The sequence below is a fragment of the Mustela nivalis genome (genome assembly GCF_964662115.1).
Source record: "Mustela nivalis genome assembly, chromosome: 9".
NCBI lineage: Eukaryota > Metazoa > Chordata > Mammalia > Carnivora > Mustelidae > Mustela > Mustela nivalis.
Genome location: NC_139028.1, coordinates 9,008,441 through 9,035,018, shown reverse-complemented (window position 1 = coordinate 9,035,018; position 26,578 = coordinate 9,008,441). Strand labels below are relative to the sequence as shown.

Here is a 26,578-nt window from a genome sequence, read left to right as displayed (position 1 = left end):
TACCTGCCAAAAAAATTGAAAAAAATGGAATCAATTTTTATTGGTGATTTACTTTTACAACCATAAGTTATTTTTGGTTTCTTCTTTTTCTCTTAAGTGTATTTTGTAAATTTTCTAAAATAAACATCTCATTTCTGTTTAAAAATACAGTAAATGCTTATTAAAAACAACAAAAAATCATCTACTCTAACACCATCTTTCCCGCCAGTTTACAGTTTAAGCATTTTATATAGCTTCCCCCACACTATAAATAACATTTTATATCTCATACGTGCATATGATTATAAGTCTACACCTAGGCTAACTATAAGGGCTGTAGAGACTACCAGCAAGTGATCTCCTCACCTGCGGGAAAATCACCCCTCTGTCGGAAAGATTCAGTGTCTTGAATAACACGAGAGGATAATTTCCTTTATGAAAGTATATGTTACACATGTATACACAAGTACTCAACGAATGCCTATTAAGTGAATAAATAAAAACCATGTGTTTACAACCATAACATAGTCAATGCCTGAAAAAAAAAGTTCTCAAAGCAGAAAAACTTTAAGCAGATGGCCATCACTCGGGTGTGGAAAAAAAGTTACAACCAACTACTATGTGTGTGAAATAACTCCCATGTGGCTTAAAAATATAAAAAGCAGGACACACCATCTGAGGAGATGTGCGGTGTTCTCAGGTATCAGGGAGTATGAGTCACGTGGCCCAACCAGGCTCAACAGGATCTCTGTCGATGGTGTTCCCGGCTGAAAATGGCCAAAGAAGCTGTTGCTGGCAGTCAGCCGTAGTATTTAGAAACAGTATTCTAATAAAGAACAATTATGACTCAAAAGTACTCCTAAAAATATAATTTACTGAGAGACAAGAGAACATATTATTTCTAAATAAACCGGAGTCAAATTAAGAATGAACATCAATCTTACAAACTTCCTGCGTACTTATTTCAAACAATAACAACAAAAAACCTGCCAATATCTAGTTGAGAAAACATTTTGTGCCTCCGATGTCCTTGATCTACACTGCTCATCAGACCAGAAAATTTAGGGTTTTTTAGTTCAATGTCAATTTATCTTATCACACTTGGGTTCTCTTACAAAATTCTTTACTATCAAGGGGCCATATAATAAGCAGCCTCTCAAGTGATTATCAACATAATTAGCATGAAGAGAGAGCATTAGGAGATGACTACATGGTATGACTCAGCCACACAGTGCATCCTCTGTCATTACACGTGCTGGTCAATGTTCACAAAGGGTAAAACCATTAGCACAGGACTCAGAAGAGATATGGGAATCCTCAAGTGCATGTCTCGGCTGGGACACAGTTCACCTTTTCAGACACAACCATTCAGCTTTACCCCCAGCCGGTCAGCCCAAGTCTCCGGCATCCAGCAGAGTGGGTTTAAATTCCAGTTCCGACATCCTCTACATCCAGAAAACCTACAAAGGTGCTAGCTCTAAATCTTGATTTCCTCCCTTCTAGAATGGGGTTGTTGTAGGAATTAAGTAACAATGCATGCCCTTGCACAGTGCCTGGAACATTGGAAGGTGACAGAAAATAACTACCCACTTTGCAGTCACCTGATGTACTACATAATACTGCACTGAAGAGGAAATTTATCTTAAAAAATTCTATAAACCGCATGATTCTCAGAGATTAAGAAGCAGTAGGAAGAAGAAGAGTACTCTACACTATTCGTCACTCGCAAACACACTCAGGGAAAGTATAAAACAGATGTTACCGTATGAACTTGCTCTAATCTACACAATACTGAGACAGCACCGACCTTGAGTACCCACACTTGTGCTCGAAGTCACACGTTTTAATTAATAATTATATGCAATCCAACTCTACTTATGAAAATCTAAAGAGTTAGATAAATGCTAAGTTTCAAAATTTCCTAAGCAGAAGAAAATGATCCAAATTATCAGGATTCATTTTAACAGCAACAAGTTAAAAAATTTATAAACAGCCAATCAAAGAACATCCACTTTTCTGTTAAAGAAAACACATTTTGACAGAAAAAAATACCAGAATCCAAATTCAATGATTTGTCAGAGAAATACAATCATGAGACACTAGGATTTTATTTTGAAAATGTATGATTCATCTGTATTTTACTCAACTAGCCAATTCATTGGAAGAGGGAGGTGAGGGAAGCTCTCCACACCTCACCAGACAGTCTTTCGGCACCACATCAGAGCTCCCTTAGGAAATACTTCTGCAAGGAAGGGCAAACACTGAGAGTACAGGCTCTCCGAGGCCTCTTTCCAACCCTTTTCTCTACTCTCATCCAATATATGTGGAAATTATTTAACACTCCAACGAAACTTCCACTACTTTGTATCTACTCCAAGTGAAAAACTGGGATGAAGAAATTACCTGGAGAAGTACTAACTTGCACACAGTTCCATTATAATCATAAATTTTGGGGAACCAAGTATACTACTTATGCTATAATTGTCCAAAATACTTTGGTTACTGAAAGAAACACTTTTTGGTCACTTGGAGAAGAAGAATGGCAGAGCCAATGACCTCAAGGGAAAGAGCTCAACAGCTTTCTCCATTTGGTTTGGTTTATTAAAAGTCCAAAGTTTCTGCTACAAAACAAGTCAATCATTTTTGTTCCAGGTCAAGCTGGTTTTCTGTGGGTGTGACATGACCACTAATAACCCAGCTTCTGTTTTAGGGTCTCTCGTTGTCACAACGCTGTCACCAACACACCAGCAACATCAGCAAGAGAGACTGGCAGGCAGGGTAATGTGAAGGTGACTGCTACAAATACAAAAACCTCTCACTAAAATATGAAATCAGTTCCACCTTAGGTCAGATTACAATGCTCAGTCTTGAGAAATTATCTCATTACTCTACAATTCCTGTGCTTTCTTGTTATGCAACGCTGGAACTCCGTGGATTGCTGAATTCACACTGATAGAGAAACCTGAGTATCAGAAACCAGACAGTCCATCACCAGTTAAAACACGACTCTAGAATTATACATGACAGCTTTCTAAAGGTGAGTGTTAACTGCTCACAACAGAGAAGTATATCTCAAGACGGGCGATAAGGAATCGCACATGCGCACCACACTGCTGAGGACACCCAGCCTTTGCGCCCCCGTGTCGTGCAACAGGAAGCTGGCTGGAGCCTCACTGCCGTGTGTTTGCACAGGGAGCAGCCCCAAATAAACTTCACTGACAGAGTCAACCGTCTCCACACTGAACATGCACTGTATCTTCCCCTAATTACATGACAGAACACATGACATAAGGGTTTAAATATCATCAGTCAACACAGTGTATTACTAAAAAAAAAAGTTAAGAACACATAGGCAGAGGCACAGACATACGGATCAGAAACAAGGAATTCCGAACAAGGTGCTGACCTCTGCAGTGAATAGGAAAGTTTCTATTATCTTTCCATTGAAACATTTTTAAACTAAGTGCAGGTCTGTGATATTTTCACAAATCACAGCCTATTTCAGTGTATAGGTCTTGAAAGAAAAGTAAAAAAGCATTAAGTATATTCTTAGGAGAGTGATCAAAATGAAGCTTTGTGGCTCTAATGTATTTGCTAGAAGGATAAGAAAGGTTAAAGCTACAAAGGAAGGGAGAAAAAATGAACCAAGACGGGACCAGGGAGGGAGACAAACCATAAGAGACTGTTAATCTCAGGAAACATACTGAGGGTTGCTGGGGCGTGGTGGGTAGGGACAGGGTGGCTGGGTGATGGGACACTGAGGAGGCCATGTGCTATGTTGAGTGCTGTGAAGTGTGTAAGCCTGAGGAATCACAGATCTGTACCCCTGAGCAAATAATACATTATATGTGAATAAAATAAAAACTAATCATAAGAATTCATAACATAGCAATCAAAAATAAATCCAATGATTAAAAAATAAAATTTAAAAATAATTACAATAAAGTGGACTTGTTCTGTAAACAGCTTATTCTTTAGAATACCAAGAAAATTAACAAACACGGCAAATAAGGAATGTAAAATAAACTTAAAATAAAATAAAGCTTGAAACTCTTTCAGAAAATATTTTTAAGTTGTGTCTGTGTAATAAAAATGCTTAAGTATTATGTGCAAAAATACATTACGCAAATGTTAGAGATGCCATCCTCAGATCTACCTAAGGTCATAACGTTTTAGGGACAAATTGGGCTTTGAGATCATCTGCTTATAAGCAGATATTATTAATCTGGTTATTATTAATCTGGATATTATTAATCTTTCTATTTTTTATCAAGTTATGGCTTATAAATATTTTTTATCTCCTCTGAATTTTTATTAAAGCTGCTTATTTTACCTTCCTTATCTGCTTATAATTCCTCATGTATGCAAGTTAAAACTGGGAGCCAAATTTTTAGAAGGATGGCTAATCATAAGAGCTCCAAAATACACATATACACTGTCTATAGACCTATATGGAGTCTCCACAGTTCTCATTAAAGACACATCCCAAAGAAATGTCCAACTATAAGTCTTTGAGCATCCAGTAATAATTCCATCTCAAGGAAAGATCATCAACATTCTGACTACTCAAAAAAGTTACTGTCCCCTTCTGAAGAATGTATTAACTGTATCTTTCCCAAGATTTTCTAAGAACCCTACATACCCGCACCATAGTAACTGTTTCTCTCATGTAGTTAATTGCCTTTACAAAGCTCTTCCTTATCTAGCCCAGCCTATACCCTAAGACCAGTACTTAAAAAAAAAAAAAAAAAAAAATCCTAAGTGAAAGCTTCTATTTTCTACAACACTCAAAAATTTCTAAATTACATTTTACTTTCTATTCCTCGGGGACCCTTGTAATACGAAGACACCGATGACAAATTTCACAACTCAAGATCAGGCATTAATTTACTTCCTAATGCCAGGAATGAAACCAGTTTTGTCTCCCAACCTAGGAGACACTGGCCATATCAAGAGGTATTTTTGAATTTAACAACTGTGTGGAGGAAGTATTCCCAAACAGACCCCCCAAATGTCCTACTGTGGTGCACACTGGCACCAGTGCTGAGCAGGGGACAGCGGTGCACCTAGAAAATGACCTCCACAGCCTGTCACAGGGTCCTCCTTCTGGGCTGCTGGTGTCCAGAGCCACGGCGGCCGACCCCTGCATGTGTGCTCTCTCTTCCTTGCTCGCACTCTCCTCCCTCCCAGCCACAGCCCGCCCCGCCGTGAGACCTTCCAGTTAGCAATAAGCATCATTCTGGGAAAGTACCAGAAATGCCAATTTCAATACCGTTCTGTAGGTAAATGTGATACAAGTTAACTGTAATAATGAATCAAATCAAAATACAGGTCGTATTTTATACATGAAAAAACAGTACTTCTTACCTTGAATAGGCAACGGCATATATATTCATAGACCATATGTTTTAATGAGCTGATAAGAGACTGGATTCTCTGTTCTGTATTTTCAGATTCCTATAGATTACAATTACAAAATTTAAAAAACCATTAGGAAATTTATAAACATGTAAATAATACCCCATAGCATAATCACACCTATAAACTGCTCCTCCAGACTCAAAGCTGATTCTGGAGCAATTATCTTTGTCAATTCAAGGGGCCAAACAAGTACATTAAACTTGTACACTAATACAAGAAAAATATTTGATGTATTTTTCTTTAATGCACAGAATTAAGGATTTCAAAGAATGAAAATTACAGTCAATTTCTAATAAAACAATGTGAATTGAATTTGACAATACCACTTTGATACCTAATGGCATTTAAAATACTATGAGTATGGGCTAAATCCATTTCATTCCTTGTATTATAATAATCAACCCAGCCCCAAAACAGGATGACCAGAACCACCCAATATAAAATTTTCTAATCCTCAATATAAGAACCTGAACAATGTTAAACCACGCCTTCCACGTTAGCTGAAGATGGACAATAACTTCGACCGTGATGCTGTTTAAGAACTCGTACCACCTTTAGTGTTTCACCTGTTCTCTGCTTCTGTGTGGTACATGACTGCCATGATCTGGAAAATAGCACTAATGGCTGTTCCCTCTGCTTACTAAGAAGGGATTGGTGTGGACACCGACAGAGGGAACTGTCAAGGCTGGTCTGTTCCCCAACAGTGATAGAGCTTTACATCTCACCTCAGGGAGCACTTGGAGGAAACAGCCCGTGAAAGCTCCACTCCGCTGTACTAGTTAGCTAAATTTTCTTGCTTGCTTATGATTATAACTGACAAGAAAAAACCTCATACGACAATTGTAACATTTCGAACAACAATTCTAACAGTTTCAAGAACTACATCCAGGATAAGCAGGGTGAGGTGTGACACCGACATAAAACCACAGAGGCTGGAGCTCATGTGCAGCAGGCCCTGGCCCGGCCCCAGGGTACCTGTCCTACCTGAGAGCTCACGTGGCAAACAGCCTCTCCCCTTCACTACTGCTTCATGAAGATCACGCACATGCACAATACACACAAACACACACACACACACACACATACACACACGGAAACACCAACATGCACATGCACACACAAAATACACACAAACACACACATGCACACACACACAAAGGTCAGTGTTATTCAAGAGCTACACCACCAAAGACTGCCGGTTCCTGAGGAGACACGGAGCTGTACACCAGAATAACCCAAGTTCTCACTGGGTTCAGGCAGAACTGCTAACCTCTTCACCAGTTCTCATACTCCTTCAGAGTCGCTGACTTGTTTTTTTTTTTTAAGATTTCATTTATTTATTTCTTTATTTGACAGAAAGAGATCACAAGTAGGCAGAGAGGCAGGCAGAGAGAGAGAGGAGGAAGCCGGCTCCCCGCTGAGCAGAGAGCCCGATGCGGGACTCAATCCCAGGACCCTGAGATCATGAACTGAGCCGAAGGCAGAGGCTTAACTCACTGAGCCACCCAGGTGCCGTCAGAGTCACTGACTTTGAACAGGTAGATTTCTACACTAAAGGAAAAGAAAGAATTTAAAATAAACTTATAATTGTGTACTTTTTCTAAGTAATTTATGAGAAATTTATCATGCAAAAATTATTCAAAGATATAATCCACAGTTGGTGGAGACACAGATGGAAAAGGCGTTGTCACTGTCTCGATTGAACATGCCAACAGCATGTGTCCCCAAAGGCAATGAGAGGCATTTGTCTGAGAGCTTACAGACGGGCACTTTAGTCCCAGTCATCCAAGTCTAGGACTTTAACTCAGAAGAAAACTAGAGAAGCAACCCACTGAAAAAAAAGAAACCGTCAATGTCTGTAGCTGCCTTAAAACACAGGCCCATTCTCTGGGGCGCCTGGGTGGTTCAGTGGGTTAACCCTCTGCCTTCGGCTCAGGTCATGATCTCGGGGTCCTGGGATCAAGCCCCGCATCAGGCTCTCTGCTCAGCAGAGAACCTGCTTCCTCCTCTCTCTGCCTGCCTGTCTACTTGTGATCTCTCTCTGTCAAATAAACAAATAAAATCCTTAAGAAAAACAAAAACAAGGGCGCCTGGGTAGCTCAGTGGGTTAAGCCGCTGCCTTCGGCTCAGGTCATGATCTCAGGGTCCTGGGATCGAGGCCCGCATCGGGCTCTCTGCTCAGCAGGGAGCCTGCTTCCCTCTCTGCCTTCCTCTCTCTCTACTTTTGATCTCTCTCTGTCAAATAAATAAATAAAATCTTATTAAAAAAAAAAAACCTAAAAAAAAAAAAAAGAAAAACAAAAACAAAAACAAACCCATAGGCCCATTCTCTGACAGCCTCTTGTCAAGAGGTGTGTCCCCCCGACACCTTCTCGATCCCAGCAGCTTTGGGACTGCTTCCGCCAGACTGCATACAACACAAGTGACACTAACCCCAGGCTGACTTACAACAGCTTCTGCCTCGTGCACCGGAACACACGTTCAGCCACCAACATGTCCTATCAGACATCGCAACTCTATGTGGCATAGAAGTCCAGCTCGGTGTCCTCCTCACCAAGCCCTCTTGCCCCAGGCACTGGGCGAGCAGGGGAGCCTCCCCCTCCCACCCCTGTTCTGCCCCTCCTGTTCCAGCTGAGGTCCCAAACACTGTCAAAGAGAGAGGTCCCAAGGAGCCATCGCTGCTTGGCCCTGGCCAAATTTCCCACAGAAGCCATGAACTGAAGAGAACCACTGTCAGATCGGCCGAGCCTGGGGTTAGAAAAACGTCTAGATAGCACGTGCGCACAGGGCTCGGACCGTCCGGCCTCACAATCTTTTGAAACACTGTGCAGGTTTCTACGGAGGGCATGAAAGCTGTCCGTGCTATGCTGGGGCTTACTGTAAGGACCGTGTGATACCTGTGGGTGAAGACACCCCCTACCCCTTAGCAGACACACTCCATAAGGCGGAGGACACTCCTCTGGCCTCCTTAGCTACAGAACCTGGCACGGAGCACAGCTCAAATGACTGACAATGACATTTTCAGTGTTGTTTTCTCCAAGGAATGAGATTATGTAGATGATTTCTTAGCCTTATACCATTTTAATGATAATCTATTACTTATGGATTTGTAGTCAGAACTGAAATCATTTCCATTGAGAGGATGGTCACCCCGGGATGGTTGGTATAGAGGGCAAAACAATTCAGCTAGTTTCTGAGCTAGTCTCTTTAGATAGTTTGAAACAGTCCCATCGGCCTTCTGAAAACAGAATTCCAGACAAGTTTTCACAGGCAATTCTCACCCTAAGCCAAGCCCCTAGTCAAGGCACCTCAGCCACTGGCCACTATGGGATAAGGACGGTGTACCTGCTTGTTCCGCAGAGCTCGCTGGAAAAGTCGCAGAAAGGCCGCCAGGCTGAAGCGGTACATGTTGTTAATTTTGGACAAGTCGGAGATGATGAAGTACATCTTGCTGGCGCTGTCAGCCAGGGGAAGGTAGGCATCCCGCTCCTGCAGACCAGAGGGTGGAAAGGTAGCCCTCAGCGCTGGCGCGCACCTGCCACCCCGTGCCCCGCCGGCCGCCCTGCGCGTCCCACACGGGTGCCACACGGTGACATGTCACACAGCACCATATAGCCTGCCTTCCTCTTACAAGACTGAGCACCGCAGATTAAAGAAGTCTCAGCTCCGGGACCACATGCACGGCCCTCTGGAGGGTGCCTGAGGGAGCAGTGAGGGGGGCTGCTCAGCAATCATGCCCCAAGAGAAGCGGTGCGACTGTGCGTGCCCAGAGGGAGGCAGCGTAGGGTCGCTGTTAGTGTGGCCGGACGGCAGGGCACCACCGCCCCTGCAGGGAGGGGAGCGTGGAGACCGCGAGTGTAGAGCGACTGCGAGTGCAGAGCGACCGCGAGTGTAGAGCGGCCCCCGAGTGCAGAGCGGCCCCCAGTATAGAGCGGCCCCGAGTGCAGAGCGACTGCGAGTGTAGAGCATGTGGGTGCTGGTGCCGCAGGAACACTGGTGGAGCGGAGCCTGGACCAGGGGTCAGGCTCCGCGTGGGCACAGAACAGACGGGAGAGCACACGGACCCCCGGGATGGCAAAGAAGGGGCCCCAACAGGGCAGGGTGTAGTGTTCCCAGCGGGACTTGAGAGTCACTGTGATCCCAGCACCAGATCACAGAGGTGGTGCCATTACGGGGTGCCTCAGTGCTGTGCATGGAGGAGGGAGGCCAAGCCCTGTGATGTGAGACCGGGAAAAGAGGGGTGCACCATCGGCTGGGCTCAGCCAGGGGGCCGGGCTTGCCACGGGCTGCACACCTACTCCAGCAGCAGTTCCCGCAGAGGCTTTCTCAGGACAAACGGCAGTGCCCTGCAGGTGCACAGCCAGGACAAGGGCTGGATGGCACCAAAAGGATGCCTTCAGCATGGGCCCAGGGGAGGCTGGAGCCCAGAAATGCATGGGAACCCTCATCTGTCCGGGCATCTGCCCACCTTCAGGCAAAGCTCCATCACCAGAGTGCAGAAGGAAAGGCAGGCTGTTCTGAACTTGGGCTAGGATTTTGCAAAAGGGCTTATCAAAAGAAAGGCAAAAGGTATTTTAAGCCATGGCATCTTAAGGGAAGAAAATGTTTTTAATGGAAAAAACACCTTAGAACTCCTACTTAATATACTGAACGTACCTTAATCTTAAAAAGCTCCAGGAATGGCAAAGATGCTCTTAGCAGTCATTTTCAGTACTCTCATTTTCAACTTCAGTATAGAACTGTCACCCCAGAACCAGAGCTAATGCGGTGCCAGAAATCAGCAGAGGCCAGCGGACCTCAGGCTCGGTGCCCTGAGCATCTCACCCCACCCCCAGAGCAGGACCCATCAGACCCAGGTTCTGGGCTTTCTGAAGAACTTTCTTTTTTGTAACCGTCATTCCCCCGAAGTCCTGACTCTCCACTGTTTAATCATATTAACATAAAAGTTTAAGAACACATGATATAAGATTACAAAAAAAAGGAAACAATTACTTGGTCAAGGGAAACTTGGAGTTTGTAAGATTCTTTCAGTGACTCCTGAATAAGTGCGCTGCTCGCTTTCGTCTGATTCAAAGACTCAATCAAATCCTTATTTTCCAAAATATTCCCTTGGGACGTGGCAAGTGTCTGCAGCAAAAATCCATAAAATAATGTGAATATTATCATACATATTAAAATAACCTATTAAAAGAAACCCATCTTAGCTATCATTAAATAATGTTTATGAAAACCTTACGTTATTTTAAAAGAATTTCAACATTTTATAGCTTATGAGAATGTTAGAGTAAACCATTACATAGTATATCATCAAAGGATATATTAATTTTATCAATCTAATAAAGTAAAAACTACTTAAAGTTACAGATTAAATCATAATTTCATGCTACATTTTAATGCTGCTTGAAACTCTAAGCACATAATAGATAATTCAACATTAGTGAAATAATACAATATAAAATCAGTATTCCTTAAAGATCACTTATTTTAGACATTAATTACCATTACTTCTTAAGATCTTGCATTCCAAGACATCTACTTTTTTCTCTCTGATTATTTATTTTAAGATATCTTTGATACAACCAAAAACATGTGGAAGGTATTACTGAATTTTTAAATAGCTATTAATTATATTCACTTAAAAAATATAATATAAGAAAGCATCCTGAATAACTAAATTTTACCTCTAAAAGAGATTCCTCAAGCTTGGCTAACTGTATTTTCTTATCTTCTTCCTGTTGTAATAGTTTTGTTTTCTGCTCCTCTAAGTCAGGTTTCTCATGCTGAATAGTTAAAGCCAAAAGCTAAAAAAAATTTTTTTAAGTCAGTTGTTTTAGCAGTAAAGTTCAAACAGAACAAAACAAACTTCCCACAAATAGGCCTTGTGTTGTGCCAAATATTGCAATTATTATGATATTATGTACTTCATTTGACTTTAATTAAATAAGACTATTTTAATATTCATAATTCATAATATATAATTTTCATAATTTTTGATGAAAAAGAGGCAAATAGTTAAACTGATCAATAAAACATTAAATAGTATATGACGTGTAAGAAATTTTTCTTACTTAACATATCAATGTGTAATATTTAGTTCTAAAATTAGATTAAATATGTAACAACAATGGAAACTAGATTTTTTAAGTGGCAAATACCCCTATAAAGAAACAAAGAGATCTCTTACTTAAAATACTCTATCCTCCCAATCCCAGTGAGATACCACTTCACCCCCACTGGAACGGCTACAGTTGAAAAGATAAATAACAATGTGTGTCAGCAAAACCGGGAGGGGGGAACAGAACCCTCACATGTTGCTGGCAGGGAAGTAAAGCACAGTCACCCTGGAAAAGTCTGGCTGTTCTTCAAAATGTGCAACAGAGAGTTACCACAAGAACCTGGCAGTCCACTAAAAAGCCACAGAACTGCACACTTTAAATGGGTTAATTAAATCAATCTTCCTAAAGCTATTTTTAAATGCTATGTCAAATTCTTCATTTTGAAACTTTAAATTAGGGTTTGTGACACAGGAGGGACATAGAACACGTCACTGCAAAGCTGCCGGACAAGCAACCTCACTGAGCACTTTGGACGGATCTGACCCCGTGCGTGGGGACGGCCATGCTCCAGACAGAATGAGCAATTTAATCAGTCAATTCTGCCAGGCTCTGAGTAATCCCTTCATAGTTTTATTTATAAGAAGTATCATCCAAGTAAGTCAAAACATACCGTCCATAAAAACACATGCTGTGAGCTGTATGTTATTATAAGAAAAAGAATTTTAAAGGAAATTTTTGAAAATTATAACTAAGTAAAAATGTACCAAATATACACACTATCATAGTAAATGAAAACAAGAAGAGTCTACAACTGTTAGGTGAGTGAAAAACAGAAGGACTCAAAGTCAACAGGCAAGATAGCCTTAAGAGGAAAATGAGTGAGGAAACTATGTAAGCAAAAGCCTAGAATATAAAAAATCATTTGAGATTCACATAATGGTCTAAATCATAAGAAGCCATACACAGAGATGAAAATTCAAAGAGGCATACGTTCTAGTGGAAAAACAATTGTCAGCTGGGAACTCTAACACCCGCCCTCAATCAGCCAAACAAATCAACTGAAACAGAGTTCTTGTAATGTGAACTTCAGTTTTTATAATTAAAACAGAAAACGTAGCTGAACTCAATCTATGATCCTTCTCTCTCCCAAACTCTCCCACACATGACAGAAATCGACCCTGAAATTAATGTGCGGCTGGAAGAAGCAGCGCTTCCATGCTAACAACAGACGCACGAGTCTGACACAAATGATAAAGGAAACCCCAATGCTGGACTCCACCCACGAACAGATTGTCAAGACGGTTCCAAAAGTTTAAACGCTAATCACTTCCACAAATGCACCTCCAGTGCCGAGAGTCCTCTGATACACCAAGCTGCACCAAGCTGCCGGAGACCACAGAGGTCACGTCTCGGGGGCCACATGTACCTGTCCTCGCAATCCGCTCCTGGTGGTAGTGAAGTTGACCTCTGTAACGATGGAGGCTGCGTCCGGCGGGATGAAGGGATTCGGGTTTCTTGTTGACAAGAAAAGGCGGAATTCTTCATTGTAGTCAATAATTTTGTCACCTATTTGTACCACATAACGTGGTCCTATTTGTTTAAAACAACACATTTAGTTGGCTTCAATATTCTGTCCTTTGCTTCATGACATTACAAAACCTAATTTACATTTCCTAGTACTTCTCAACAGTCACTAGCACAGGCTTTTTAGTAGCGTATGGAATAGTAGCAGTTAGCTGCCCAAGGAACGAGGAACCAGAATGCCCTGTTCATCGGCACATACACAAACAGGGCTAAGCACCAGTCAGTAAGACGATTTTGGGATACTGATGCATCAAAGAAATATATACATATTACATTTTATTCAAAATTTTCCTGAAATGACTGATTATAGGTGACACAAACAAAAACAACTCAATTATATACAATTCTCCATGTAACTCATCAGTTAAAAGATGTTCATTGAGTGGCTTTGGTGGCTCAGTCGGTAAAGCGTCTGCCTTCAGCTCAGGTCATGATCTCAGGGTCCTGGGATCAAGTCTCGCCTTGGGCTCCCTGCTGAGTAGGGAGTCTGCTTGGGATTCTCTCTCCCTTTCCCTCCACCCCTCCGACTCATGCTGCCTCTCTCTTGCTCTCTCTAAAATACATATTTTTTTTAAAGTGTTCATTTTCTAGCTTTTAAGATGTACTACGTAAAGACAGAAAGAGCTGGTGAAAACCTAGGATTATCAATATATGAGGAATTGCAAGGATGCCCATTATTAACTTCGAAGGACCTATTCAGACTGCCATATACAAGTGATCTGAGGGAAGAAACTAAGAGAAAATGAAGTTCCGCCTCATAAAGGAGTATATTCCAAAATTTAATTAAAAAATGATATCCATTATACAGCACACACAGAAAAATAAATCAGCAATTATACCAAAAACTTAAAATTTTAAGTTGACAACAAATAATTTATTTTTTAAGTACAAAATACACACTTTCAAAGATTATTTTCAAAGACTAGGAAAAGTATTGTAAGGAGTTTTTGAGAACCCCAGAATGGATTTTTAAATTTTACTTTAAAACTTTTTTTAAGTTAATATGAAAATAATTCAATAAGCACTTTATGAAAAAGGATATATAAATGTCCAAAAAACAATATCACAACAATGTTGAACTACAACCTTTATCAGAAAAACACAAATTTAAAAACCCCAATGAAATAGTTCTACATCAACTGGATGTTTCAAGAAAACTTAAGCAGGATAAGCGCAAAGAAAACCAGTTCTAGGGACATCATAATCAACCGCTGGGAACCAATGACGAAGTCGTAAAGCATCGGGAGGAAAACGACCCATCACTTGCTGAAGAGCAAGGATAAAAGCAGCGGGTGGTTTCTCAACGGGACTGACAAAAGCTAGAAGATGAAGGAATAAAATCTTTAAACTGCTAAAGAAAATAAGTACCAACCCAGGATTCCATGCCAGGCCAAAAAACAAATCTCCCTCAGAAATCAAAGAAGAAGAAGTTTATTCCCAATGGGTCTTCCTGAAGGACACAGGAAAGGAAATGCCTCAGACAGAAGAAAGCTGAGGTAGGCGGAGAGGGGCGCACGTGTCCCACGATGAGCACTGAGTCACGTCCACCAGTGCTCCGTCATGGGGCCGCACACCTGACACTAACAGAACCCAGCCTATGAGCCAAACAAGAATGACAATTTAAGGGGCACCTGAGTGGCTCAGTGGGTTAAGCCTCTGCCTTCGGTTCAGGTCACGGTCTCAGGGACCTGGGATCAAGCCCCGCATCAGGCTCTCTGCTCGGCGGCGAGCCTGCTTCCTCCTCTCTCTCTCTGCCTGCCTCTCTGCCTACTTGTGATCTATGTCTGTCAAATAAATAAGTGATTTCATCAAGATCAAAAGCTTTTGCACAGCAAAGGAAACAGTCAACAAAACCAAAAGACAACTGACAGAATGGGAGATGATATTCTCAAATGACATATCAGACAAAGGGTTAGTATCTAAAATCTATAAAGAACTTATCAAACTCAACACCCAAAGAACAAATAATTCAATCAAGAAATGGGCAGAGGACATGAATAGACATTTCTGCAAAGAAGACATCCAGATGGCCGACAGACACATGAAAAAGTGCTCAACATCATTTGGCATCAAGGAAATACAAATCAAAACCACAATGAGATACCACCTCATACCAGTCAGAATGGCTAAAATTAACAAGTCAGGAAATGGCAGATGTTGGTGAGGATGTGGAGAAAGGGGAACCCTTCTCCACTGCTGGTGGGAATGCAAGCTGGTGCAGCCACTCTGGAAAACATCATGGAGGTTCCTCAAGAAGTTAAAAATAGGGCTACCCCAAGACCCAGCAACTGCACTACTGGGTATTTATGCAAAGGATGAAAAAATGCTGATTCAAAGGGACACATGAACCCTGATGTTTACAGCAGCATTATCTACAATAGCCAAACTATGGAGAGAGTCCAAATGCCCATCAACTGATGAATAGATAAGGAAGATATGTGTGTGTGTGTGTGTGTGTGTGTGTGTGTGTGTGTGTAAAATGGAATATTACTCAGCCATCAAAAAGAATGAAATCTTGCCATTTGCAATGATGTGGATGGAATCAGAAAGTATAACGCTAAGTGAAACAAGTCAGAGAAAGACAAATACCATACGATTTCACTCATACATGGAATTTAAGAAACCAGATGAACATATGGTGGGGGAATGAAATAGGGAAATAATAAGCTTCTCTTACTGACACAGAACAAATTGAGGGTGCATGGGTGGAGGTGGGTAGGGGATGGGCTAGGTGAGGGCTGGGCATTAAGGAGGGCACTTGTGATGAGCACTGGGTGTGGTATGTAAGTGATGAACCACTGAATCTTACTCCAGAAACCAATACTGCACTGTGTGTTAACTAGAATTTAAGTAAAAATTATAAGGGGAAAAAAGGTATCGGAGCTAGTTCACAGATCCGGATTAGTACCGGTGAGGAACAGCCTGACTGTGCACAGAGACTGACATCTGGAAGGGAGCTCTTGCTTACAAAGTCCAAATTCCACCCTACTGGCCCTATCACAGCACATCAACCCCTGCCAGGCCGCACCCGCCCCGCTTCTGACCCGCGTCTGTCTGCCGCAGCAGCTCCAGGTTCTATTTCAAGCTCGCACGGTCAACTAAGTCCTGCAGAGCCAGCGCGGCTCAGTCTGTGCGTGCGCATATGTATCAGAGCGGGATACAGACGTTCAGAGCGGGATACAGACGTTCGGAGCGGGAGCGCAGACGTTCCCACCAACGGGGCGGACTGCGGGAGCTGTGCAGAGAGAGGAAAATTGGGGTCCCGAGACTCTGCCCACAGCAGGGCCCGCTGCTCAGATGACTGGCTTCCCCACTTCTGGAGAGGGCATACCGGCCGGGTCCTCAGGTGAACCGCCCCCAGCGCGCACCGCACAGTGTGGTTTATACCCAAGGGCTGCTTTCGTTGGGGCGGGAGGGTCTGGAATGTGGTCTCCTGCCAGGCAGGATGGGCTGGCCACAATACCGTGTGACCGAGTGTCCACTAAGCCTCCTTGGCCCCTGCCACTGCAGAGGCGCTGTCACAAGCTGGTCCTGGGAGCAGCAGGCTCGCCCCGCAGGACCCCAGCAGCAGAGGCTCGGAGGTTGGCACCTCAGTTCTGGACTGCTGACCTCACACTACATGTTCTCTCTAGGCTGACTTCAACTTCTGTCTTGTCCCTGCGACGCATCTTAGCCCACAGTGAGACTGTTTCAAATCCTGTGTCTTCTGGACACACACTGTCCCTGGGAGAGTCTTGGAAACCCTGACACGAGGACATCTCTATAAAGGCAAGAGCTCACCGACTCTCCCTTCTGGACCACGACAGCATTCCCCGACTCAGCCAGAAAAGTCACATTCAGCGGCAAGACCGACACAGGTCCAAGTGAGCTATGAAGTTACTGTGGAAATTCTAAAAATAGTGACTCTGCAAAGTGTCAAATGCTTACCTTGAGCAACCAGATCTCGTCTCAACAACGGATAAAGAACGGGTTCTACACCATCCATCTCTTGGATAATAAGGGTTTTCCCAAAACGTACTGCCAACTCAAGAGCCGTAATAAAGTTACTATCCTGAGAAAATAAAAAAGAATACACATTAATTCCTTTATTACCTTAATATCTACAAAGGTCCTTACAGATAATGAAGGAATATATTAATAGGAATAATATGACTACTTTAAAATTAAATATGCATATTAATAATTCACATTATTCATGACTGCTTTTCTAGTTATAAGTACTGGCTGATGAATCAATTTAGTTGAAAAATTATCAAATAGATTTCATAAATAATTCAAATAGACATACAAAAAGTGAAGATTTTTACAAAAAAAAAGAAAGCTTTTTCAATCCTTTATGATGATTTCAAATTTCAACTTGATGCAGAAACAAATTTTCCAAATTCCTTATATAAGCTACTCACCCAAATATTACTAAGAACTACTTTGGTTATGTTCAAAATCAAACACTGAACGGAAAAGGAAAGACAAATGATGAATTCTAGCCAACTTCCCTTGATGTGGTATGTGCTAGGTCTAATCACTGTGGAAAGAGCATCTGGACAAAATTCTGTGACCAGGTGAGATTTTTAGACTTTCTAGCTAGTAAAAGGGTTTGAAACTTCACTTCAAGCCTCCAACTATGGTTACAAAAATTAAATATTTGGAATAATAATTACTAAGCTCTCCTCCCATAAACCATAAAAGTGGTATTAAAGCATTTTATGTATTATCTAATTTATAGTTAATTCTTTTTAAAAAAATATTTTATTTATTTATTTGAGAGAGAGCGAGAGAGACAATAAGAGAGGGAACACAAGCATGGGGAGTGGGAGAGGGGGAAGCACGCTTCCACCAAGCAGGGAGCCCGATGTGGGTCTTGACCCCAGGACCCTGGGATCATGATCTGAGCTGAAGGCAGAGGCTTAACGACTGAGTCACCCAGGCGCCCCTAACTTATTCTTACCCCACAAATGAAGCAAGTACCTCCATTTCATAAATGAAATATGTTTAAATGAGGTAACTGTTCAAGCACCTAAAGAATATCTATGAAAATGAATACAAATTACACTAGGACTTTCTCAAAGAGAAAAAAACACAACAAAAACCTGACCCCAAATAATTTTCTCAGCACGATAAATATGGCAGTGAGAGCTCACGACTATGATTATGTTTTGCGAATCGACGTGTCTCCTGCTGGGACATGAGAGATGCTTACCGGTGAGGTGCGGGCACAGGACATGAGGAGAGGCGCGGAAAGAAAGCACCGTACACTGCAGGTCCAGCAGCCTCTCTCCAAGCAGCGTTGGGAACTCTTCCTTCTCTGGGAGCCTATACTGACGGCTTTGATCATAATGCCATGTAAATGCTCATGTAACTGTCTCTCTAACCTCCCAGACCGGCATCACCACGAGGACAGACATGCGACTGACTACCTTACTCACTAGCAAATTCCTAGGGTTTAGATTAATGCCTAGCATTTAGAGCAATCAAATAAATATTCTCATCCCTTTCGTAGTAAAGCTAAAAGTTCCCCCTTTCCTTCCCTGGGTCCCACGCCAGGTATGTTACAGCACCAAGTCTGTGCCTCCTGAATACAGACCCAGAACTGCGCCCACCATGACATGCGGGTACCAGTTCGTGTCTCAATTTTAAGTCATACAAACCTGCTGGTTAATGACTTCCAAACGCGAGTCTTTCAAATGTGTCTTCAGCCACTCTGTAGCTTGAGAAGAAGGGTCTATAAGGAATGGGCATACTTGACTCTAGTTCCAAAAAAGAAAAAAATTATAAGCTTTCATCAGATGGAAATAATTTCCCGAAAAAGGTGAATCCATTACTGAGTGAGTTTTCTCTCAGGTTCGGAGAAGGTACATACAGAGCCCTCAGGAGGGGATAAAGGTACAGTTCTGAGCCACACCCAGGGGCTGTACCAGTCCACTTCAGAGCTACTGGAAATTCACATTAGAAAATGAAATGCCACCACAGTAAAATACGAACAGTCCCCTCACTACATGGTAACTCAGAGGACGTACAGCAAACTACAGGGAGCGAGGCTCCAGTCCCAGGGTGACATCACTTGCACCTGTCTTCTGGCTTTGAAAAGACACAGTCAAATTATTCCAAACTTTATATATGCTTCGGTTGAATAAGCCATAAAGACCTTAAAGAGAAGTATGAACTCATCATAAAAGTATTGTTCAAATAATTATCAATATAACATTAATTTTTAGAAAGCAGTATGGCTAACATTATAAAAGGAGCATCCGAGGAAAGATGTAGCTTGTAGATTAAGATCTAATGAACTAGGAACTAAGCCCATTACAGGGTACCCTGAAACAGAGAGTTAGACACCAGTGGAAATGCACTAAACACACAGTGTCACTTAGCAGGTGAAAAGAAGCCAATGATAGAGATATGATTAATAAAAATATATATAAGTAGACGAATACATACATTGGCAAGTTTGAAAGTCTAATATTACAAACATTGTTACCCAGTAAATCAGCCCTAAATAATAACTGACCTAATTTTTCTTACATGTTCACACTTAGAAAACTGTGATGCAGTCGGGCAACAGGGTTAAGGAAGTGCACGGAAGTGCAGGTGACATGAAGACGTAGCCCTGAGGAGCATCTAACACAGGCGCAGAAACTATTTCAGGGACACACCAAGGAGGCTGAGGGTAGGGACAATCCGCCCCAGGGACAGAGAGCATTTTGTCAGCAATGTTGCTTTGGACAGCTGGTGGTCATAAAGACTTGACTGACAATAAACTGGCTTTATTATGTTTTAAAATGCCCTCCAAGCCACAACACCCCCTTTTTGCTTGCACCTGGAACGGACCGCTCAGGCCCCCCAGAATCCCCCCAGTGGCACAGGGCAGTAGGATCCCCTCTCAAGCTAATCTCTCTCTAGCTATTCCCACTTATTGCTCCGTCACAAAAACATGCCTCTCCTAGCAGATGAGGTTTGGTACGCAGCCTTGTATGTACTTCCTGTGTACCACACCTACACTGGAGATCTAATTTTATGCTAGTATTCAGGAGCAAGCATTTCACCAAACTACAAGATTTTGCCCAATCACACAAACAAGGATTTTAAAGTTTAAAAAAATGTTCTTACCCATGATTCCAAACCAATGATCTGATGCAATTAAAAAAAAAAAAAACATATTTCAGTAGGACCAAAAACATGCCCTAGAATGCCAAAGAGCACTTACAATTTTGATTTCATGCTATTTATACTCCTCCAGAGAGATTTAGACAAAATCTCTGAGGTGTATTTTAATATGATTATGTTTAATGTCATGTGATCCATGATTAAATGTCATCAAGTTCTCCATGTAACAAATTACAATAAATCCAAATATGATGAGCTTTCATTTATTCATGAGTTCATTCACCTACCACATGTTGAACTACTACTAAGTCAGACAATATGAGGGCTACAGAAATCAGGAACGCACCCGCTTACCCTCAATGACATCACACCCAGGAAAGACACGGAAACTGACAGTTACGTAAAGAACACACACAGGCAGGGCACAGGTGGGTTAGGAAAACCGCTAGAAAGCATTTCAAATCAAACTAAGTCAGCAGAGAGAAACAATACTTGGCCTGGAGAAGAAGTAGAAACAGCACATCAGGCAAAGGGAAGAACATTGACAGACAGGGGGAGAGAAAGCCCGACACAATCTGGAAGATGGCAGAGCCTGGCAAGCCTGGAGTGAAGAAGCAGAGGCCGGATGGTGCACGGTACAGGGCAGGAGCAGTCTCGGTGCTTCGGGTCTTACTACGCTGTGCCTACGAATGACAAGTTTATACTGCAAGCAACGGAGAGTCACCGAAATCTACTGATCAGAGTGTTGTCTTGATAAGGTTAATAAGGTGGAAAGAGCACTCCTCCGGTGGGGAAGGAGTGATGCGGGGGGCCAATGACCGCCAGTGTATTCATTCAAAGCCTCACTCTGCAGCCGAAGCGAACCCACTGGCCGTGGTCGCGCTTAGAGCAGGATAAATCCACAACGCTCCTGAGATGTAGATGTGACAAGATGTGTTGAGGAACCGGCTGAGTGGAAAACTAGAGAGACAAAAAGTGACTTGCAGATACGCTGCTTACTCTCCTGGGCCAGCACAGACATCCCCACGGGTAGAATAAGAGAGAGCAAGTCACAGGGAGGAGGAGGAGAGAAGATCCTCAGTGTGCAAAGCTACCTTTGCCCACCTGCATGCCCGCTCCATGTGTCTGCGATGGGCCATCAGTCGTCCAGCACTAACCGACATCTAGCCCAAACCAACGAGCACACTGCCCACGCTAACTGATCAGACTCCTTCTGGGGAGAGGGCACGGACACTGTCGGGGTGGGGGGTGCAGACGCATCTCCAGTGCCAGAGCATAAACTCTGGTAACAGCAAGCCAGGAGCCACCAACGGCCATCCTTGACACAGGGCAGACAGAACCTAGCTGGGAATGAGTCTGTCTGTTGAGATGGGTTGGGAAAACAATGTCCTGGTGACACCATTTGAATCCTAGAGCTGGTCTCAATGTTTTCAACATCTCAGTTAACTTAAAAGCACAAGCTCCCTTTTTTCCTTCTTAAATTTATTATGCTTGGCCACTAAAAAAAATTCTTGACTAAAAAAAAAAAATTTAATTTTTAAAAATTTTTAACGATTAATTAGAGACAGAGACAAGTGACTACACCCTTCTGTGCTGCAATGTCCTTATCTATAAATAGGGTAACACATGGACCAGACAAGGCTGATTTGAAAATCCAGTGAGACAGGGGTTGAAGTGTTTTCCCTGTGTTCATTCATAGTGATACATGTACGAAATAGTATGAGTGCTTCAGTGTCACTATTACTTATTTGAGATTTATTTGCAAAAAAAATTTTCCCTATGTGATTTACCTATAAAATTTTGTGTTATTTACTTTAAGATCCAATTAATTTGCATTTCCTCAACATACACTAAATGTCAGAAAGGAAAATAATCTCAGAAATTTTGTGTGGTTTTAAAAAAATTTGACAAAAAAAAAATTTTATGTGCTTTAAAAAAAAATTTGACACTGAACTGTCTATGAACAATAACATTCAGGGGCGCCTGGGTGGCTCAGTGGGTTAAAGCCTCTGCCTTCAGCTCAGGTCATGATCCCAGGGTTGTGAGATCGAGCCCCATGTCAGACTCTCTGCTCAGCGAGAAGCCTGCTTCCTTCTCTCTCTGCCTGCATCTCTGCCTACTTGTCATCTCTGTCTGTCAAATAAATAAATAAAATCTTAAAAAAAAAAAGTGACATTCAATACGTCTTCACAAGAAAAAATTTGCGAAATCTAAATCAAGAAAAATTTATAATACTGTAAAATTTAAATTAATCACCTTTCCCATCTCCTTTTGGGATACTTTTCGCTCATACCTCCCCTGTGGTTTCTAAGCCTTAGGGCTCTGTGCTACCACTGGGTCCTACCCACAATATTGGAAAGATCACAGAAATTATCACCCAGGCCAGGACACTCTGGAGAATAAAAGGAGAGCTAATATTAATTACATCAGGACCACAGATAAGAATCACAGGACAGGCAATCCAGGACACAGGGTCCCCATGGCCACCTTCTTCCCAGCTCATAAGGACACAGGTCACGGGAACCTCTTTTTTTTTTTTTTTTTTTTTTTCTTTTAAAGATTTTATTTATTTATTTGACAGAGAGAGATCACAAGCAGGCAGAGAGGCAGGCAGAGAGAGAGAGGAGGAAGCAGGCTCCCTGCTGAGCAGAGAGCCCGATGCGGGCCTCGATCCCAGGACCCTGAGATCATGACCTGAGCCGAAGGCAGCGGCTTAACCCACTGAGCCACCCAGGCGCCCTCACGGGAACCTCTTGATGTACTTAAACTAACTCCCATCACAAGGTCAATGGGAGACCGTTAGTTGACTGTTTCCTCTTCCAGACATTATTGCACTTCAGTAGTTAGTTTAACACAAATACTTCTGTAAGACAAACAAAGGAATAATCATGGACACAAAGGCTCTATGTAGGACCACTGACGGAGAGAGAGCTGCAGACCGTGAATGTGGGAAAGCCCCCCAGGAGAGGGAGAGCGTCAGGAACATGCTAGCGGTATCCGTGAGATGAGCTACATCTTTCAATCCAAATTACACTGGACTCATCATGCCTAGTCATGTTTAATTCAGGGAAAACTTCCCAGAAATCCAATTTGTATCCACTTAGACATCTAATGCCACATACACCACTTGAGCAGGTCTTAGATGTGGGCTATCCAATCATGGCCTCACCCACAAGAGCTTACTCTACGTGCAGACTACTTGAGACCTGAGACAGAGGCTGACTAGAGTACAAATGCATCCCCCCCCAAAATAACTAATTACCCTAATACACTTTTCCATATGGTTTTTGTCATATAGATGCATATAAATATCTACAGTAGATATGGCAATATTAAATACAAAGTAAATCTAAGCTTATTATTAAAATTAATTCCAAAAACAATCTGTCCTATATTCATCATGAAAGATCATTCAAAACACAAAAGTAAACATTTTCAATTAGTATCGTCAGGAAAAAAAATACTGTGATAAATTTTTTTTTTTCTAAAGCCTCACCCCCCTGATTTCTTATGGAATAAAAAAAGAATAATATTTAAACTCTTGTGTTTTTTAAATCTGCAAGTGATTGTTTACTTAGATTGCTAAAAAAAGAAGATGAGGTGAGTATGAAACTTTGGGCAAGGAATAACCAGATAAAAAGCACCAACTATGGAGAGAGCCCAAATGTCCACTGATTGATGAATGGATAAAGCAGCGGTGCTATATATATGTATGTGTAACTGTATGTGCATGTGTATATGTATGTATGTGCAGGTGTATCTGCATGTGTGTGTACCTACATGTACATGTAGATGCATACGTATACATACATGTATATGTACACACACACACACACACACACTGGAACACTAGTCGGCCATCAGAAAGAATGAACTCTTGCCATTTGCAGAGACATGGCTGGAGCTGGAGTGTTTATGCTAAATCAAACAAGTCAGAGAAAGACAAATACTACGTACTCTCACTCACATGCAGAATTTAGGAAAGAAGGCAGCTGAGATTCAACGATACAGAACAAACGGAGGGTTGAGAGAGGGAGGTGGGCTGGGGATGAGCTAAATGAGGGATGGTTGTTAAGGAGGGCAATTGTTGTGAGGAGCACTGGGTGTTATACGTAAGTGATGAATCACTAAATTCTACTCCTGAACCAATTTTACCATATATGTTAACTAATTTGAATTTAAATAAGTTGAAATTTTTTAAAAGTACACACTTTTTTATATAATGTAATGAATTTATTTATCTACATAGAGTTCCAGATTCGTGATTCTACTGTGAAAAACAATGATGGAAAATGTTTTAAAAGAGGAAAAAAGTCAATGCTTTAAGAAGTCAAGACCGTTGGCTCTTTGGTCAGAAACTGCTCTGCTGGGAAGGCAGCAGTGCAAGGAGCCAAAGCATGCCAGCTGGCCGACAGCCCAATCAGAGGACCCTGCTTCATCCAGGAGCGCGGGGCCCACAGTACAAATGCCGTAAGACTGTGGCTGGTGTGACCTAAAAAGGAGCATTCAATGTTCACACTTCATGGGAGCTATGACTGAGACAGTGTGTGGGCAGAGGAGGGGCTGCAGGGAGCAAAGAAGAAACTGGTGTACGGAGTAAAGCACACCGAGACAGAAGCAACAGGGCAGCACCTGTCGGCACAGGGACAGCCATCCTCCCACAATCTGTTACGTCACACAAAGGGGCACCAAGCTAATGGTAAAAATCTTTCTTCACTAGAAGAACTACCAATTTGTATACCAGAGATGCAATTTGATTTTCCCATTCATCGTGCTAAGAAGGCTGTAAGAGTTTCACATTTAAACAATGATTTGAGAGAAATACATATTATGGGAAAGAACAATTTTCAAAAAATGCATATCGTTATCCCTAACCTACAACTCCAAACTTACCTCACTTCACTTTGTAGAACTTTGTTTTGTAAAACACAGTAAAATAAAATGGTAAAATCATATACTGCAGATTCAGGAACTATACAACAAGGTGAATCAGGTACCACTAAAATATTTCCATTACTATTAGGGAGTTCAATTTAGAATTTTTGGTCATGAAAATAATGTCACTTTAGTTTACACTTTTATTTAGGTAAAAAGTAAATTATAATGAAAATTGTAGATTCACCAGCCAAATCATAAATGGATTTTCATTCCCAAAATAACTTCACTTTCACGTAATGAAAAGAATAACTGTGAAAGCCTAAGAACCTGAAAAAGGTGCTGCCTGAGGCAAGCTTCCACAGGAACACTTTCAATGAGAAATGAAAACTGATTAATTACCTGTAAGATAACAAGAGCATTTTCTATGGAAAGGTCATCTGATGGTAGGCCTTCACTTTTCCAAATTAACTGCTCACTTTCAGTACAAAGAAATCTCCTTAGATCAAATTCTGAAAAGTTTAAGATATTAATATTTCACTACAGTGATCATGTACTTGACAAGGGGAAAGGAACAAACCTATTTAAAATATACTCAAACAAAAGTCCCATGGCCATCCTTTAATATTCAATCCATTCTTCCCCCTTCAGCATAAGAAGTTAAGGGAGATAGAAGTTTAAGACAAAAAGTGCAAAGGAATCGAACTCAGTGAAATTATATTTTTTATATATTTAATATATATTTCACAACTATAATAATTTTAGGAAACCACAAAATTCACAAGGAATTTTGGAGTTCCTACATCTAATTTTATCATATAAAATTACTGTAAAAATCAATATATTAAAATATTTAACTGCATTCATCCATTATCAAAAATACTCCATGGTCTCATAGAGTGATTTTAGGAATAGAAGAATCATTGCAACAAAACAATTCAGAGAACAATTACACAATGGAGCAAATCTAAAAATAGATTTGGTTTCTTTTAGCTTACAGAAAGTTTTTCTCATTTAGAAAAAGTTAAATGGCAAAAATTAAAAGATGCATTTTTAGGATATTGAAATTTCACAACATGAATGACTCAATACAAACTTTCAAGACAAGCTGACTTGGTCCATTCTTCTAAGCAGGTTTTCCTCAGACCTTCAGGAGCAGCAGAAAGATACGTGATAAATGCAGCCGCAAGCTGAGCTCTCTTAGGAAGAGTAGCTAATTCCTCTGTTATCTCTGCAACCTGGACAAGACATGAGAAAGCAGGTCGGGGAGTAGGGTACAGAGATGTTCTGACATGTGAAAAACATGACAGCCTCATAAATCAGAGTCCTGACCATAGAAGACAAAATCATGCACTGGTTTAACATAATAACCCCTGTCCTGAACACATCCGGGAGTGTAAAAATACCAACGAGATCTCTCAGACCCTGCTGGAATTTTAAAAATGTATGACATATCACTGTTAGTTGTAAAGATGAGCATATTTTGTCATTGAACATTCCTAGTGAAGCAGAACTTTCATCCCAATGACAGTTAAATACTGTGAATTAGCGTCACTGGATAA

The 26,578-nt window shown here is 41.5% G+C and overlaps 1 protein-coding gene across 6 annotated transcripts in view; it reads right to left on the bottom strand.

Moving 5' to 3' along the window:
- DYNC2H1 (dynein cytoplasmic 2 heavy chain 1) overlaps window positions 1-26,578 on the bottom strand; it is a 670,805-nt gene that overhangs the window by 122,567 nt on the left and 521,660 nt on the right. For 4 of the 6 annotated variants that reach the window (XM_082683959.1, XM_082683958.1, XM_082683962.1 and 1 more), the window contains 10 exons: window positions 26,113-26,254; window positions 25,419-25,528; window positions 20,145-20,165; window positions 18,686-18,784; window positions 16,968-17,091; window positions 12,883-13,046; window positions 11,082-11,201; window positions 10,393-10,527; window positions 8,746-8,889; window positions 5,347-5,436 (listed from right to left, as the gene is read on the bottom strand). In XM_082683959.1, the coding sequence (XP_082540085.1) occupies window positions 5,347-5,436; window positions 8,746-8,889; window positions 10,393-10,527; window positions 11,082-11,201; window positions 12,883-13,046; window positions 16,968-17,091; window positions 18,686-18,784; window positions 20,145-20,165; window positions 25,419-25,528; window positions 26,113-26,254 (1,149 nt within the window). The remainder of the gene's footprint in view (window positions 1-5,346; window positions 5,437-8,745; window positions 8,890-10,392; window positions 10,528-11,081; window positions 11,202-12,882; window positions 13,047-16,967; window positions 17,092-18,685; window positions 18,785-20,144; window positions 20,166-25,418; window positions 25,529-26,112; window positions 26,255-26,578) is intronic. The other 2 variants (XM_082683960.1, XM_082683963.1) reach the window with 2 other exon arrangements.